The 19,120-nt window shown below is 33.4% G+C and overlaps 2 protein-coding genes and 1 long non-coding RNA gene across 8 annotated transcripts; 2 read left to right on the top strand and 1 right to left on the bottom strand.

The window, feature by feature from the left end:
- Positions 1-1,306: 1,306 nt before the first annotated feature.
- LOC101488797 (uncharacterized) lies at positions 1,307-2,984 on the bottom strand. The gene is made up of 2 exons (XR_190096.4): positions 1,801-2,984; positions 1,307-1,513 (listed from the first exon to the last, which is right to left on the bottom strand). It is a non-coding gene; the product is annotated as an uncharacterized lncRNA (long non-coding RNA).
- A 2,421-nt stretch (positions 2,985-5,405) lies between these two features.
- Positions 5,406-6,985, top strand: LOC101489011 (E3 ubiquitin-protein ligase RDUF2-like). Its single transcript, XM_004507112.4, has one exon. It carries the CDS (start codon positions 5,481-5,483, stop codon positions 6,585-6,587), a length of 1,107 nt encoding a protein of 368 aa, XP_004507169.1. The 5' UTR covers positions 5,406-5,480; the 3' UTR covers positions 6,588-6,985.
- A 6,665-nt stretch (positions 6,986-13,650) lies between these two features.
- Positions 13,651-18,762, top strand: LOC101489335 (E3 ubiquitin-protein ligase SDIR1-like). 6 transcript variants are annotated; one of them, XM_012717697.3, is made up of 9 exons: positions 13,651-13,900; positions 14,808-15,044; positions 15,172-15,226; positions 15,319-15,371; positions 15,476-15,704; positions 15,861-15,975; positions 16,649-16,694; positions 17,102-17,227; positions 18,040-18,762. In XM_012717697.3, exons 2-9 carry the CDS (start codon positions 14,811-14,813, stop codon positions 18,163-18,165), a joined length of 984 nt encoding a protein of 327 aa, XP_012573151.1. In that variant the 5' UTR covers positions 13,651-13,900; positions 14,808-14,810; the 3' UTR covers positions 18,166-18,762. The 6 variants fall into 6 exon arrangements, with proteins under 6 accessions (XP_012573151.1, XP_012573149.1, XP_004507171.1 ...); XM_012717695.3 differs by having other exon boundaries at positions 13,653-13,900; positions 14,684-15,044; XM_004507114.4 differs by having other exon boundaries at positions 13,661-13,900; positions 14,917-15,044.
- Positions 18,763-19,120: the final 358 nt, after the last annotated feature.

Below are 19,120 nucleotides of genomic sequence, written 5' to 3'. Positions count from 1 at the left end.
ATATTTGGGATATATTTTTGCAGTAAATCAAATAAATGCTAGCATTGGGAGATAATAGTAAGATTGAAACTAGCAGCTATGAAAAAGGTTCACTATTGATTATTAATTTTATAGCAATAATTACATTTTTCGATACAATTCATCATTTCAAAATTGATAATACAATTGTAATTTGAGCTTAAATTAATATTTCTTGACTATTCCCATTTCACAAATTTCTCATGGTTTTCGACTTTTTCATCTATTAATTTAATATTTCATTTCAATAAACTAAAATTTTTCAACCTTTTAGTTTATTAAAATTTGGGTAAGATTTTTGTTTAACATCCATTTAAAAAAATATCAGTCTGCCTTGCTTTTGCAAATTATGTACTAATATATCCTATATTTTAGGACACTCGTTAAGTCGTATATCCAAAATGTCACCTATAAAGAAACATATTTTAATTTTTAGTAGTAGATTTTTTATTTTATTTTTGGTTTTTTTCATATATTTGTTTGCTTTGGGTGGTGGAGGATTGCATCTTATATATGCGACCCCAAACCCCACCAAATTATTAATCTTTTTTCAAAGTGATTTTGTCTTTATGTTTGATGATACCTGAAAGGTAGAATAGTTGATTGTGCTGAATAAGCTACACAATTTGGACTATTAAATGTTTTACAATATATTTTTATCTCAGTATTGGAATTTTACAATGAATTTGTTAATGAAATAAATTAACAACTTAATGAGTCAAATAAAGTTGTAATATTTCTATACGGATAAGAAGTGTTTAAAATTAATAGTGCAAATAAATTAATTAAAAAATGAGTTAAATGAAATTAATATTATTAGTATCGTTAATTTTTTTTTATGTGTACAATATTATTATGTAGGATTCTACTTTTGCTATATTTTTTGTATGTTTTATACAATTATTTTGTATCCAGATTGTATTTTTTCTTATGACTTTATTATAGAGGAATTTTAATTTAATTGGCATGGTATCAATTGTTATGTTACATGGAATAACATTTTATTTTTAAATCTTAAAAAATATAGAACATTTCAAAACATCAAGCCTCGATTATAATTTTGGGTCTTACTAATTATAAGGACATTGTTTAAGAATTCTAAATAAAACAAGAGTTTATTGAAAAAGTTAACTATTTCAAAATATAATGAATATACAACTTTCAATAAAAATTTATTATTTATATTTTCACTAAAAAACACTAATTAGCGGGTTTTTTTAATTAATTTGCGGGAGTTTTTAACCTTCACAAATTAATTTATAATTTATAGCAAGTATAAAATATGTAATTAATTTTATCAAAGTACTCGAATCTCCATTAAAAATATAATCATATACATGTATTTCAAACATTTATAGTTCAATGTGATATTATAAAACACAAAAGTCATAGTTGCCTAATAAAAGTCTTATACTAAAGGAAGATTCTATCTCCTCTGACCTTTTCTGGAATTTTAGATAGCTTCCTTGTCAATTTATTCATCATGACCCAAACACTGTAGAACATAAAAACATATAACAAACAGATCATAAATTTATTGTAAGTATTAAATTACATAGGTTATCTAGTATATATATATATAAGTAATGGAAAATTTTAAAAAAATAACAAACTCTAATTAATCGAAATTAAAAATATCAGCCTCAGCTATACATGAAAAGATAGTTCTCTTCAAATGTTAACAAAAAAAAAACATCAGTATCCAACACAAACTTAACAATGATCATGAAAAGCTCTTAACATGAAACTAATTATTCTTGTCAATTAATTAATCAGCATTACCTGGATGCAATCTCTTTTTTCCGCAAAGAGGAACACCAAATAGCTTGAAAGAACTATCTACACAAGCAAAACAGAACCAAATTTGACATAGACAAAATCATAAGCAAAACAGAAAGCAAGAATTGAAAAACCATCTACACAAGACAGAAAAACATAAAACAAAATTTGAGTCCTTTCAAAATCTCCACTGTGTAGCCTCATGAGTTGCATTGAATTGCACCTTTTCAAGATGTCATGATTTCTTTATCAAGATCTCTCTTCCTATAAAAAAACTCCACAAGCTATTAAGACACCAATTATTACAAGGTTGTTATGAATCCAATAAAAATCTAGCAGAAAACCAAAACTATATCACAGGAACACTCCTATGACAGTAAATAAGCCAAAACAAATACAACCATACTTAGAAATAAGTTTAAAACATTTGCAGTCAAATAAATTATGCAAGGCAAAGAAAGAATCAATAGCTCTACTTTCTTTTATACATTTATATTAAGAAAAAAAAAAAAATAAACAAATAAGGAATGTAGAACTAAAAGAAGAACATCGAACTTACCACAAATTTTGCTCTTAGACAAAAAGTCCTTCGAAGTGCCAAACAATCAAAACCACAAAATAGACCTGAAACACTCAATACTAAGTTAATTTCATGATTTTTGATGTCAAACACACACAATATCCATGGAAGTAGCAAGAGAACTAAAAAACTACAATTCAACAAAACCTAACTAAGAAACGAAAAATGAAAACGACGTGGATTTGCGCTAACAGCGTAGGAGACAAATGAGGCGTCGTGGCGTGGCTGAAATCGGAGGCGAAGGCGGCGGCGCGGCTGAAGCCGAAGGCGGAAGGTTGTGAAATTGAAGAGGAGATTAGGAATTTTAGGAAAGGTTCAGTTATGGAATTTTTATTTACTTAAAAAAATGAGTAATAAAAAGGGGGAAATGAAAATGGGATTTGGTGAAATTCTATGTTGATCTTTATTTATTAATTATTCTCTCTCTTTCAGTCACATAGTTGAAAGAGATTCGATTCAAAATTGTGTTGACATAGTAAAAAAGGTTCAATCCATGCTTCTAACATTTTTCCATTTTCACTAACAAAACTACTCACTAACATGTACAAAAAACACACATGTCTTTAAATTAAAAAAACTTAAATCTAGTTTAATTGATTTGCCTCTTAAACTTTTATCAAGACAAAAATGGAATACAATACTATTATACTAATATAATGCATATTTTATAATTTTTTTATATTCACGACGTAAAAATTCAATGTCATGTGCCACTAAAATTTTACGTTACATGATATTTAAATATGTTGCATCATTTAAATTTTCACGTGATATATTATTTAAATATGCTGCATCGTTTAAATTAGATGAAAACTGAGATCATATATTAAAATAATAAAAATATTGAATTATAAAATAGAAATGTAAAATATTTTTTCAAATAGTTTAAAATAGAAAAACGACAATATTACATAAATAATATGATTGTATATAATATTAATTCTGATGTATTTTAATAAATAAAAATTATGATTAAAATCAAAATTTCTACAAATGATCTATATAATAATACTTTTTAATTTACAGTTGATTTTAAAATACGTTTATATAATATAATATCATTTAATGAATGCAATTATTGAATATAACAATTTCAATATAATACAATGAGTTGAAAGTGGGCATCCATTCTTTATACCCTACACTTTCTTTTTGGGGATAAATTATACTCTATACATTTAAAGAATTGTGACACATTAGTGATAATATAAAATGAAACTTTAATAGCATAGTAAACGGAATTTTTTGAATTATTACTAAAGATATTAATATATACCTAAATTTTAATTAAGAATCAGTTATTTAATAAATTCAAATTTAAATTTTAACAAAAAAACTTTTTTGCAGTGGGACCCTAAAGGTCATCGGTCAAGATACATGTGTATTAAGAAGGGAAAGTTGTTGATGTTTGTTTAGAGTTTAGACGAAAAGATGAAGAAGAACAACGCCACATCATGAGGCGTGGAGATGAGTATAATGACGAATGACTTCCTTCTCTTTTTCCTCGTTTAAAGAATCTTATCTCCGCTCACAGCAAACAGTAATGTATTCCGTAAACACTATTTCAAAATTTTCTCATTCAAATTCAAATCAAAATCGGCGTCTATACTCTTTGCAACGCAGTCCACGGTCAACACTCAACATCTTATAGTACCATCCTCTCCCCTCTTAGTCTTACCCTAACTTGTGGCTCACATTTTCTCAATCTAATTATTAATTAATATTTCTGTCTCCGTCTGTCAAACCATACAATATATTATACTTTTAATACTTTAAATTTAGTCTCATCGATGCTATAATTATCATTATAAAACTATTTTAAATCGAAAATCAATTACAAACTGAAAAAATAATTTACAAAATCAATTGATGTATGAGATGATTATTTGTATATTTCTTTTTAATAATTTATATTTATTTTGTCTCATTTAAAATATTCTATTTGAGTTGTACATAATCATTAAAAAAAATTAATTGTATTGATTTTAATGACAATATAAGTTTTATTTATTCAAATAATCTCATTAATTGTAGTTAATAGATAAATGTAATGAATTTATATATAATAAATGAAAGTATATTATTAGACAAAGGTAATTAATATTGATAATACAAAATGACAAATAGTTTAATACCAAGAAAAGTAATAAATGAAATAACTATTATGAGATAGAGAAATAATTTTTGTTCTTTTTTTATATAGATGAAAATTAGGACCATGAGATAGTATTTCAACCAAAAAAATAAAATGAAACTAATTAAATGTTTATAAATATATACAAAAGTTTTATATTTGTCTCTCTTACAAATAAAAAAGTAATTTTTATTTATCTTTTATTTTATATTAAGATGATATTTTATTTTATAAAGATTACTCTTAATAAAATGATAGTCTAATTAATAAATTAAATATTTTGAAATAATTTAACCTAAATAATTTGATTTTTATTTAATTTCGTTGTTGTAACTAATGTAATTGACCCGAAATAATCCTCAAAATACTCTTACAACTCACATTATCTAGACTTGCTATTGATACGAGATTAATATCTGAGTTTGATGTAAATGACTCAGAAAAAGATACTATTTATTTTAGGAAATTCATGTTACTATCTCCCTCTACATTATTTTGGGATAAGGCTAATGTCTCTGCTCTTTTTTTAGAGTGGCTAATGTCTCTACTCAACCATACTTATCTTTTCTTTGTAAGAATAAAATCATGCTTATTTTTTCAAGCCTTAGGTCACCAAGTCCGTCATACTTCATAGTTTTTTGTATGAGGGCCGTTTTACTTATTTTGAGATTTTATTTTTGTTTGTAACTATTTCAAGTAATAATAATTAAATAACTAATATTTAATTATTTGATTAACGAATTAGTATAGTAATTAGTGAGAAATTGCCTTGTTTGTTCCTCTTTGTAAACCAGAAACGCGTGGCCTAACACGCAAACGTTTCTCGTTTCTTTCTTCACAGTTTCACACACGCTCCTCTCTTTCTTCTCAAAATCCCTTAAATTGACGCAACCCTTATCATTTTCACATTACTTTCTCTCTCTCTCTCTCTATCTTTTTTTATCTCTCTCTACAAGATCGAAGAAGAAGATGATGAATTCAGATACGCAACCCGGAACGGCGTCGTACTGGTGCTACAGCTGCACCCGCTTCATTAACCTTTCAGATCACACCATCATCGTATGCCCTCACTGCGAAGGCGGTTTCGTTGAAGAGATCCAAGCCGGTGAATCGCCGCACCACCGTCTCAGTCCTTTCTCCGACGACACCATCTCTTCAAGGAGGCAAGGGTTCCGCCGCAGACGCCGCGACGCTGGAAGTCGTTCCCCTTTCAACCCTGTCATCGTCCTTCGTGGAACCGGCGACGATGGCCCCGATCAAGACGGCGGTAGCGCCTTCGAACTTTTTTACGACGACGGCGACGGTTCAGGTCTCCGCCCTCTGCCGCCGACAGTTTCAGAGTTTTTGCTTGGATCTGGTTTCGATCGGTTGCTTGAGCAGTTTTCGCAGATCGAAATGAACGGTTTTGGACGGCCGGAGAATCCGCCGGCTTCAAAGGCGGCAATCGAGTCGATGCCGACGGTTGAGATCTGTGAGGCGCAAGTTAGTTGCGAAATGCACTGTGCAGTTTGCAAAGAAGCGTTTGAACTGGGCGTGGAAGCGCGTGAACTACCCTGCAAGCATATTTACCATTCCGATTGCATTCTTCCATGGTTAACGGTGCGGAACTCGTGCCCTGTGTGCCGCCACGAGCTTCCTTCCGATATTAACCCTATGGAAACTAGGGTTTCTGGTCAAATCGACGAAGAATCGATAGGGTTAACGATATGGAGGTTGCCTGGTGGTGGATTCGCCGTCGGTAGATTTTCCGGTGGACGGAGTGCGGGGGAGAGTCATTTTCCGGTTGTGTACACGGAGATGGATGGCGGTCTTAACGCAAACGGAGCTCCGAGAAGAATTTCTCGAACGATTAGAAGCAATAGGGTTAGGGAAAGTCGTGGATTTGGAAGAGCTTTTCGTAATTTCTTCTCATTCTTTGGAAGAATCGGTTCTAGGTCTGGTTCTCCTTCGTCCTCTCTATCAACTTCGTATTCTGGTTCTGAGAATGTTTCTGTGAGTAGAAGCCGTAGCTTAGTGAATTCAATGTTCAATAGAAATTCAAGGAGACGTAGGAGGACTTTGGTTCTGGAAGATTGATTATGTAATGGAATTGACATGCAATTTTGCAAAAAAAAAAAATACAATTTTTTTGTTTTTTACTTTGGGTTTTAGAGATTCATATTGTAAATAGCATGTAATTAGCAACTATAGAAGCAAGTTTAGTTTTCACATCTCTGTGGGGACTCTTTTGGTTTGATTTAAATTCAAATTCAATAGAAGCTATGCTTTTTTGTTTGTTGGTCACTGAAAGCTGCAATTTTGAAACTCGAGAACTGAGAAAGGTTGTTACTTCTGCATTTTCTGGTTGGCACCAGCTGTGGTAGTTGACTGGACATACATTAGGGGAAAAGAAGAATAATGCTTTTCTTTCCCGTGAACTTAATTATTTGATTTGTTTATATAATTATACCATGTTAGTCACATGTTATTATTTCTGAGAATTCTTTCATTATTGTTTTTTGCCTCTCTCAACTTGTGCACTATTGATGCTTTGAGAATATAATGATGATAGCGTATAATCCACTATGATTTGTTTTTTGGGATCTTGCTTGATAGAGTTTGTGTGTAGGCTGTATCCAATGTTTCATGAATTCCTTCACTTTTACTACTCATAGCAACATGATCATGAACCAAGCTATCAAAAGATAAAGGCTATGTTTCTTTAGTTCCCTTGTCAAGTTATATGTATTCTTCACTGTTTTTGGTCTGATACGGTGGTAATTCTTCTTGACGGTGTCGAGGATTCCTTAAGGTTATGTTTAAATTGATATAATGAGGAGAAATGAGATGGAATGAAATTGAGTGGAACGATCTTTCGTTGTTTGGGTATTAAAACAAATTATGTATTATGTAATGAAATGGTAAGTGTTAAACATCTATTTCATTGTATACCCTCTTTTTCTCAAACTTCGAAATTGGGCTGAATGAGATTGAATAACATGCTGTTTTATCCATGCCCTGCAGAATACTTTCTTTCCTTCTACATTTGATTTTGATGTATTACGTTGAGAACCTGACACTGTATTGGTATGATGTATTATTTCACTTTGCTCTTCTTTTAGGTATATGTTGGAAATGGTTAATACATAAATGAAATGAGAAATTCAAAATGCGAGTTTACAATTATGTTAGGGGCATAATTGATAAACTTGTTATAAGAATTTCTACTCAAAGAATTTGAGAGCTTGACCTCTCCCTTTCCAATAATCACTCAGAAAAATTTCTTTTTCCTTTTTCTAATTTCCTACTTTTATTTGCTCCATAACTACTATAGAGCATCAATTACTGTCTGATTTACAACTTAAATTGACACAATAACTGCCTACATAAAAAATAACAACCATACAAATTCAGTTCCCAGTTAAAATTCTAACTCTTGACCCTCATCTTATAATATTTAGTTATAAGTGACCTAATAATACTCCCTCCCAAAAGAGTCACCTTGTTCTCAAGGTGAAAAGAAGGAAATTGCTCCATAATGGTCTCAACAGATTCTCATGTTGCTTCAAAATATGGTAGGTCATTCCATTGAATCAACATTGTTGATATGCCATTGGGAGCGTTGCAGACATCTTGTACAACAACTGGAGTAACCTGCAATTCTAATTCCTCTAAGAGCATAGGTGACAAAGGTTGAGGGGTAGCTGAAAAAGACACAACCTTCTTAAGTAGGGACACATGAAACACTGGATGTATCTTACTCTTTGGTGGAAGAGCTAACTCAAATGCAACTGCTCTAATCTGCTTTGAAATATGATATGGTCCATAAAAATGAGGACTTAATTTCTCATTTCTCTTCTTAGTCAAGGACCGCAATTTGTAGGGATGTAATTTCAAATAAACCCAATCTCCAACCCCTAGTGAAATAGGATGCCTGGACTGATCAACGTACTTTTTCATCTGATTATGAGTTGTGACCAAATTGCTTTTTAGATCATGCAACATTTGGTCCATATCTCGTGTCATGATGTTAACTTCTTCAATAACCGAAGGATAATAATCTCTTTTAGGAGATGAGGTGGGTCTCGACCATATAGTGCCTTAAATGGGGTTAATTTTAGAGAGCTGTGATAATTGGTATTAAACTAAAATTCTGCCCAATTTAGCCACTTGGGCCATTGTTTGGACTTAGTGCCTTTGGGACATCTCAAGTATGTTTCCAAACACCTATTGACTACTTCAGTTTGTCCATCTATTTATGGTAAGCATGTCAAAATTTGAGTATCGGACCCACCATTTTGTACAACTCTGACCAAAAATGACTTAGGAAAATCTTATCTATGTCAGACACAATAATAGAAGGGAAGCCATGTAACTTTACTACCTCTTGAAGGAAAATTTTAGCAACATCTTTTGCAGTGAAATGATGGCTAAGTTCTAGAAAATGAGCATATGTTGTCAATATGTCCACAAGTACAAGAAATACATTTTTACCTTGAACCTTAGGTAATCCTTCAATGAAATCCATAGATATATCAGTCCAAACCTGATTGATTGGGTATAAGCAGTGGTTGAAGAAGGCATGCATAAGATAAGGCTTGATACTTGTTCAGTTGACACACCTCACAATTGGCCACATACTGTTGGATATCTTTTCTCATGTCATCCCAATACACAACCTCATAAATTCTTTTATAGGTTCTGAAAAAACCAAAGTGTCCCCTCACCACTGAGTTGTGAAATTCTTCTAGCAAAATGGGAATCCTTGAAAATCCTTTTGGTAGCACCAATCTCCCTTTATAGAGCAATTTTTTATTTTGAAATGTATAGCCTGAATGAACATTATGATCTTGGATTAGATAATGTATCAAATTTTTGTAATTTAGGATCTCAATAAGTTTCTGACTCCCAATCTTTCACCTCTTCAAAGTGAACTGAAGACAAAACTGCAAATGTCATCTTTCTGGAAAGTGCATCAACCATAACATTTTCTTTTCCAGGCCTATAATGGATTTCAAAGTCCAGTACCATGAGTTTTGAAGTCCACCTGAAATATTCTTCACCCACTACTCGTTGTTCTGTTAGATATTTTAGACTTTTCTGATCGGTGATGATGACAAAATGCATTCCTAGCAGGTAATGTCACCACTTTTGAACAACCATCACAATAGCCATAAGCTCTTTTTCATAAACTGACTTAGACTGTGCTCTGTTAGATAATGTTTGTCTAAGAATAGCCACTAGTCTCCCTTTATGCAATAAAATTGCACCCATTTCCTTGTTAGATGCATTAGTTTCTATGATAAAGGTTTTAGAAAAATCTGGAGCAATGAGTGTTGGTAATTTTGCAACCAAAATCTTGAGTTGTTCTAAGGCAACCTTGGCTTCATTATTCCATTGGAAGTTGTCTTTCTTCAAAAGTTGGGTCAAGGGCCTAACTATCTTGCCATAATCTCTGACGAATCTTCGATAATACCCTGTCAACCCCAAAAACCCTCTTAAGGCATTGATGTCTTTGGATCTCTTACAACTCCACTTACTGAGATGATATGACCCAAATACTCTAATTGAGTCTGCCCAGAAGTACATTTTTTTTCTTGTTGGCAAATAATTGATTTTATTTCAACAAAGTTAGAACAACCCATAAATGTCTTTGCTGCTCTTGTTCATCTGTACTGTAAACCAAGATGTCATCGAAGAAAACCAACACAAACTTTCTCAAGTACGACCTTAACACTTCATTCATAAGGAATTGAAAAGTAGATGGGGCATTCGTAATTCCAAAATGCATGACAATAAACTCATAATGTCCTTCATGAGTTAAAAAAGTTGTTTTTGGAATGTCTGCTTCCTGCATTCGAATTTGATGATACCCCGATTTCAAGTTTAATTTTGAAAAGATCACTATGCCTCCCAATTCATCCAGCAGCTCGTCAATAATAGGAATATGAAACGTATATGGTACGATTATCTTATTCAAAGCCCTGTAATCTACACAAAAGCGCCACCTGCCATTTTATTCCACTAAAATGATTGGGCTACAACAGAGGCTTACATTTGGTCTAATTATACCAAAATTCAACATATCATCCACTAATCTTTCTATTTCATTTGTTTTGATAGTGAGGGTACCTATAAGGTCGTATATTGGGAATATTGGCACCTTCCTTCAAGATAATAGCATGGTCTTGCCTTCTAGTAGGGGGTAGACATTGAGGTTCTTGAAAAACATTACCATATTATTCGAAAATAGCTGCTGTCCATTCTAGATTTTCATCTTTAACTTGAGTTTTGGCTTGTAGTTGATGGTATTCCACTAAGAATCCTTGGCCTTGATCATTTAACGTTTTCAAAAGGGACTTTAGAAATGCTACAACTCTAGTTAAATCGAGGTCCCCTTACAAAGTTTGATAACCTTTTCCAATAGGAATTCTAAGTGTCAACTCACAAAAATTGGCTCTCATTTCTCCCAGGCCAGCCAACCATTCCATCCCCAACATTACTTGATTGAGGAAACACTCCTTCACAATCAAGTTTTCTCTCATCTCCTACTTCCACTTTGTATATGGAGGTTGCAAACATTTGCAAATTATGTGCCTTTACAAAATGGCTGAAATGAAATTATGTGAAGCTCCACAATCTACAAGGACTGTAACATGTTCCTCGCCAATCATTCCCCAAATCTTAATGGTTTTCTTCGAAGTAAGACCAACAATGCTACAAATAGACAATTTAAGTTCTTTTAATTCTCCCTCCACTTCTGTAACACCCTAGCCATTACTGTTATCGGCGGTGCTACTCACGATCTTCTCACCCTCTATCCACCCAGTGGAAATAACGAGTTTTTGTCTTCCGTGGGATTCGAGCTCGGTACTTGGGAGATAAGTACCGCCTCCACATATTCCTAGGTACTTATCCCCTAGGTACGAGGTTTGACTCCCACGAAAGGCAAAAACTCAACTCAATTGGTAGTGGAAATGTGTAGAGGCGATACTTATCTCCCACATACTAGGCTCGAATCCCACAGAAGGCAAAAACTCACTATTTTCACTGGGTGGATAGGGGGCGAGAAGGTCGTGAGGTAGCATCACCGGTAACGGTAAGGGTTGGGGTGTTACAACTTCCACTAGATTCAGTTCTTGCAATTCACATTTCTCAGATTCCTCACCCAAAACCAACACTTGCAACTGCTTGTTAACACACACATGGCCTGAACTAAACCTCTCATCACAGCGAAAACATAATCCCTTATGTGATTTCTCTTGCATTTTAGCCTCGATTAACCTTCTGGAATTCTCTGCCTTTGAAAGTTCCAAGAGACTTTGCAACACTTCCTTCCCCTGAAGAACTTCCAACTCATGACATTGTAGTTTGTGTTTGTTGCTTTACCCTTAGTTCCCATGTCACCGTTCTAGTATTATTGTAAGTTCTCGTTGGTTTACCCCCAAAACTTACGGAATTACTCCCATTGGTGACTAAATTGTTCTCTTCATCAACTTTTTGAGCAAAGTCCATTAATTCTGCAAGAGTCTCTGCTAGGTGTAATTTTAATTATGCTCTTATCACTTCCTTAAGTGCATTCAAAAAGATTCCTTTCAAATATGTTGGTTATGCACATTTGAGTGGGCCTGCGTACAATTCAAACTTTTCTCGATACTCTTCTACTGACCTTGTTTGTTTGTTTGAGACTTAGTAACAATTCAAAAGGGCTTTCAACCATATATGGTTGGAAACACTTAATCACAACATCACGAAAATCGTCCCAAGTAGGATGTTGAGCAGAAAATTCCAACCATTGGTACTATGTCAAAGCCTTTCCCTCCATAGCCACCATTACCGCTTGCAACTTCTCTACCCGAGACATTCCTTTTAGATCAAAGTATCTCTCCACCCTAGTCTTTCATCCATATGCATCTTCACCATCAAAGACGAGTATTTCTAATTTTCTCCACCTTTAGACCTTGTTTCGCGAGTCTAGGGAATTTCCTAGCCTCTCTTCATACAACACATTGCGACTCCCATCGCTGGAATCATCTTCCTACCTCGCGTGAATTAGCCTTACAACATTAGCCAAGTCATTCAATTGGCGCCTGGTTTCCAACCGCTTCGCCCTCTCTTGTTTCATATGTTTTTCCCACGTTTCACGCAAAGCCAACAACTTCCATACGAGCTTCCATATTGCGCGTAATTACCATGAATTTTTTCTTGATTTTTGTTACGTGATACTAGTGTTGGAATTGTTTAATACATAAATGAAACGGGGAAACTGAATTCTTTATTGAATTTAAACAAAATGCGAGTTTACAATTATGTTATGGGAGAATTGATAAACATGTTAATGGAATTTCTACTCCAAGAATTTGAGAGCTTGACCTCTCCCTTCCCAATAACCATTCATAAATTTTAGTTATAAGAGGCGTAACAATATCAACCTTACATCTAGTGTGGTCTTGAAGTACATGGTAAAAGGGTTATGAGACACATGAATCATGATATATTGAGAAGCATATTTGAATTTGAAATATCTCTTTTCACAATTAATACGTGAGTTTTATTACTAGACTTTTTCGAATAAAAAAAATCTTAAATGTAGTGTGATCCTTTTTATTTTTGTGTGTGTCTTTAACACAAGAAGAAAAAGGTAAATTCTATATTATTTAAAAAAAACTATGGATAAGTATTACCACTAATTAAAGTCATGTATGCTTCATTGACAATTTTTTGTTGTTGAAAAATACATAACTCGGATCTCATTGCTAAAAGCTAGTTCAAATGTGAGGTTGTCCAAATATATCTATACATCTAACAATTCAATAACTTTAGTCCGATAATTTTATCGTAAGATTTCAATACAACTTTAATATTTAGCACATAAATTTCAATTTGTAGGTTGGTCATCCATAATCCAAATATTCCCAAAATAGATTTTCTTCATAATCCAAGGTGTTACCCAAGTTCACCTAGAAAAATACTAGCAATAGATTTTTTAGCACTCTTCAAGTTGACGTGAAACTAGAGACTGACATAGGTACATGACATGCTAAATGAGATTAAAAGTCTAAAATTTCTCATTTAGATCCTAGTCAAGCATGCATTTTTCATCAAATAACTTGTTTATCACGTACTACTATCATATCTTTTATGGAACTCTCAAATTTTGGTACCAATGTCTTAATTGAGGCACTAAAGTCTTAATTGAGTAAAACACATGATAAAAAATGCAATTAAACTTTCATATTATTTGTATATCGTGAGAGTATCATTTTTGCTTTACAAATAACATTTCCCATTCCGTCACTGTACCCCACCGCATCATCACACCACACGAACAACGTAGAAACTAACAAACCAACGCTTTTAGTACAAGCGTACCACTTCTCATCCACTCTCCGCTACAATCTAATTTTCGTGTAAGTATTTTTAACCCTTTTTTTTTCTTCTTCTTTTATTCATCTCACGAGGAGTGTGAAAGCGTCGTTTTCTTAGCTTTATTGTCACTGTTTTCGTACTGTACACTGTTTTTTGGATGCTCAGAAAACTAGAATCGTCGAGAAACTTGAACGAAAGGGAAGTTAAATTACCTTATGTGTTAATTATTCATATAAAAGTGCAATGCATTATATTAGTCTCTGAAATCATCACATCAAAAGTAGTATCGGGGTTTTAATTTTGGTGGCTGCAACGATGATTGTGTTTTTCCTATTTTTATAAACTTTTCAGGTATTCCGTGTTTTCAAAGTTTGAGAATTTGCATGAAATTGATTATGTAATTTGTTTCTCTTTTTATTTTTGCTCTATCTGTTTTTAATTTTGATTTTTTTTTCTACAATTTGCATTTTTAATTTACATATCTGATGGAATTGAAGTGCCCTTTATGCTTCAATTAATAAAAGCATATGCTTTCTACTAAAATGTAATCTTCAAAATAGATCCATTTAGCTTTAAAGTGTAGTTTTTGGAATGTTGGATTGCTTTCTACTTGATGAAGTTAATGATATATTTGTAGGAAAATTAGTCAAGATGAGTTATTATAATATTGGATGTGCTTCGAAAAAGAAAGTGATATTTGCTGTGATTAATCATTAATCTGTTGAAGTTTTGCAGCTTCAGAAATGCATGCCTGAAATTCTGTTTTTATATATGCTTGTTTGTTCCTTGAATGGATGAGTGCTTATTGATTCTTTCATAATCAGTTCAATAACTTGGGATTCTGTATAATGTTAATTGCCAACTATGAAGCACGTATACTAACACAGACATGCCACTAACACATCAATGCCGGGAATAATTTGAGAAAATGAATGAATTGAATTGTAGTCAATGTGTCGGTGTCGGACACCAGGACACATCTTCGATCAGAAGTGTCGATGCTTCAGAGATTGCCAAAGCTATCTTGATAAGTGTATCGTGTTAATAATACTTGCAGCCTGTGTTGTTGTTGTCTATATTCCTAGTCGAAAGAGTTCCTTTGCAGTCATGAGTTTTGCTTTTCGAGGGAGCAGGGGAGATATTGAAACCGGATTTTCAGAATATGTTCCTGAAAGAACCTCAATGGTATGCTAATTCGTATTTATTTTTGTGTCTTGATGTTAATCTTTGTACAATGTGCTAGCTTTTTCTCATACAACTCAGCTTGTATATATTTAGATTTTAATTTTTTGTTGCTCTTTTTTAACCTCAGCGTGTTCATCCATCTCGGCCTGTTAATAGCAATTCTCTAGCTTTTCTTATTACAGGTAAGCTAATATCTTCTGTATCTAACACTTTACTGCTTCATATATGTTGAATCTTAGTCTATATTTGACTTACTCATATACTTAATTGACAGTTATTTTTATATTCATGATATTGAACTCCCCTCAGATGTTACATTATTTTTTGGTAAGTAATTACTTATAATTTAATGTACATATGCTACTAGTTTTCATCTTACCTCTCTTCTTCATTAATTTAAAAAAGTAATCATTAACCCATATCCTTTTCAGCTCTGGATAGTACTGGCTGTCTTCGTGATGGCTACAAGTCTGAGGATGTATGCAACTTGTCAACAGCTGCAAGCACATGCCAGGGCTCATGCTGCAGCAGCCTCTGGGCTTCTCGGCCATGCTGAATTACGCTTTCACATGCCACCATCTATTGCAATTGCAACTAGAGGAAGATTGCAGGGACTTAGACTTCAGCTCACACTTCTTGACCGAGAATTTGATGAGCTAGGTAGTATGCTTCTGAGTTTCACTTTTGGATGTGTATTTTGGCCTTTTCTTTTAAGTTGACAATGCCTAAAATGTATGCCAGATGATGAAAGCTTATTTAGCTTTATTTTTGTTCAAATATGCATATTCATTCGCTTTTTCCTTTATTTTGTGGCAGATTATGACACTTTGCATGCTCTGAACTCTGATACTGCTTCTAGTACTCCTTCAATGACTGAGGAAGAGATAAATGCTTTGCCTATTCACAAATATAAAGTTCCAGGTCCAGCAATGTAAGTCGTGATAGTCTCTTAAGTTTTCTTTTAATGCCAATGAATCAGAAAAAAGGCTTGCTGTATTTGTTTGCATCTTTGTTCTTTATTTTCTTTTCTTGCAAGACAGTGTTTGTTGGGTCAATCCACCCTTTTTCACGTTCTTCTATTTTAAGGAAATTACCGAGTATAAAATATAAATCTTACTCCATGCAGAAATAGACATGCCTCTGGGATGCTGCTAATGTTTATTTTACCAGAGGTTTAGAATTTATATGCCATAATTATTACTGATTTTGTATTTTGGAAACTTAATGACATATTGTTCAGAAACCGCTGATTGCAATTCAAATTAGATAATTAAGCATTGTGCACAATAAACACAATCATTGATTCATTGGGTAATAGAATGATGATCTAGAAGGACGGATTGGTGGGCATTGCTTACTAGTTGACCATTTCTGAGGAAGAGGCTGCCTTATTATGGCATTGCTTAGGAAGCAGTATTTAATAATAGTTTCTTGAGAAAAATGTTTCCAGTGGTCTGTTTCATTTTTATATTTTTAAGGTTCTTAAAGTAGGTTAAGTGGTTAAGACTTAAGAGAATTAGTTTTCTCCTTTTTCCGCATATGCATTTTGTAAAGAAGTGTTAAGCCATGATAAAAAAGTTGACATAATTTGTTTATATTAACAGAGATGGCTCCACTGGTTTGGCATCCTCGTCTTCAGAGGCAGCTGAGGTAAATATCTCAGTTATATCAATCTTTGCTTTTGGTTTATTCGGTCTCACTTGTTTGAGCTATGAAGGCGTTTCTTGGTATTAATGATGTCAATGTATCTATTGCTTTAAGTTTTGGTAGTTAGCTTTATGTATGTGATGTTTCGCTTGCTATAAATATTATAGGCAATCCCCTGGCATATAGACTGTAATTATCTGATAATTAGCCATGGTGTAATGTATTTCATTGATATGCTTTTGGAAAAACAAATAGCTTATGGATATATGAGTCTTCTTAATGCATGTTGATAATGGCATATTCATATAAAGCTGAGGATGAATTTCCCCACTCAATGGCTCTCCTATATTTTTTTTTCTTCCTGGAAACGAAATGGTTTTTAGTTTTTTTTTTTCCAATGTTTCAATCAGATTAAACAAGACCTCAAAGGAACAGAGGGAAGTGTCAGAGGTCCAGAAGATGAGCTGACATGTACTGTATGCCTGGACCATGTTAAGAGAGCGGAACTTGTGCGTAGCTTGCCATGCTTGCATCAGGTTTAGTACTGCCTATCTTTTGCTTTCATCAATTTTTTTTGTTATAAAAAAATTATTTAGCATCAATGGAGCTTAGTGATTGATTCTGGAAGTAACAGGTTTATTGTGTTAATTCAATGCCACCTCCCAAGATGTATAGTTGTCTGTTGCTTAGTTTTATCGCCACATCCAAGTCAAATCCATTAAGCTGACCAATTAAGCTAAAGCATATGTGGTTGCTAATTTCTACTTTGTTTTTCTTTTTGATATTGGGAGAATAGTTCTCCATAACTCTTAAATCATGCTGTCAATTTTGGTCATTCCGGTCAGCTTCTGCTACTTAATTTACTAATAATTGGTCTAAACCAAAAGCCAATAAATATTTCACCAAACAGGTATCTGTGGTGTTCCTAAGGATACCTTGCACATGTCCCTTCCAGATTTAAAAAATGACGCAGTTAATGCGGTCAACAAATTGGAGCTGTTGAACGAAGATCGGAGAGCTCATATTTGAAATTTGTGTTTTGAACCTAATTTGTTGAAAATTGGAATATGAGTCATCCGATCTTTATCAAATGATTTGAATTCATTGACTGCAGTAATTACTGACTACACCATTTAAAGTCAAACATCAACTAAGGGAAGTAACCATGATTCATTTATAAAAATCCTTTACGGTTTTTGTATTATTAAGGCATGATTGCTGCCACTTTACTTCAATTGCAACTCATTCCTCCTTATCTTTGGTAATTGAATATTACTCAAAGCTGCAAGTGGTTTGTATGTACTGCACAATACATAAATGATCAATTTACTTCTTTCTTTCCATCCAGTTTCATGCTAACTGCATTGACCAATGGCTTCGGCAGCAAGGAACATGTCCTGTGTGCAAATTTAGGATGCAGTTGGTAAGGCAGGGAAACAGGGAGAGAGGGTCAGATGGTTCAAATATTGTGTAGTATTAATTCATATACGGCTGTAAAGTGCGCGATATATATAGTTACATAAGTATGTATATATTTTCGGAATTGGATTACACCCATAGCTTGGCATACATATATAAGAATGTAATCTATCTATAGTCTGTTAAAGTAATGAAGGTATAGCACTCTATTCAGACAAATTCTTGAATTTTGATGAATTCATCAAGTGGGACTGAGAGGTGATGACGGTGTGATACATATTAGAACATTAGCCTGCAGTCTTTACTCCTTCCAGCATGATTTTTACTGTGTCAGAAATTTGTAGGCTTTACTCGTGTTAGCAATTCCTTGATTAAACTGAGTACTACAAGATAGCATTAGATTTATATTTTGTTAATTAGATTTGAGCAGTATCAGTATGCATGAGGCTCTACTTAAACTACGCCTTCAGGACTTTACCAAATAGCTAATATTGGATTCTGACTTCTTCCTTTCAACTATCAAGGTATACTGATATGTATATGGTGTTGGTGTATAAGTGTAAAGCAAAGATTACTTTGATAGAAAAATAGATATTGAATACTATGTAAGTGAGATGATCCGTATACTAAATGTTTTAAGGTTTTAGGTGAAGATGTGGTCTTAAATCGATTTGTATGGTTGCTCTTAGTTCAATGTGACGATCATTCGAACTCCTTCATGATTCAACTCTAGTATCAGAGTCAATGATTTGATGTGATCGACTCTTTGTATCAAAAGTCTTTCCAACAACGATGTTTAGATGGTGTGTCCTATTCATGCGATGCCAACCGCAGTGCCAATGTACTTGAATGAAAAAGTTCTTTGAAGTTTTCGGGAAGATGTGATTTTTAACCTACTTTGTGGTTGCTCTTTGTCTAATGCGGTGATTCTCGGACCAGGCATAACCCAACACATGTTCACATAGTGGCAGATTTTGAACGAAAATATTGGGGTGATCGAAATTTTAAAA

This window comes from Cicer arietinum, chromosome 6, assembly GCF_000331145.2.
Source record: "Cicer arietinum cultivar CDC Frontier isolate Library 1 chromosome 6, Cicar.CDCFrontier_v2.0, whole genome shotgun sequence".
Taxonomy (NCBI): domain Eukaryota; kingdom Viridiplantae; phylum Streptophyta; class Magnoliopsida; order Fabales; family Fabaceae; genus Cicer; species Cicer arietinum.
Note: the sequence above shows the minus strand (reverse complement) of the source record. Positions and strands in the feature narration are given on the sequence as shown.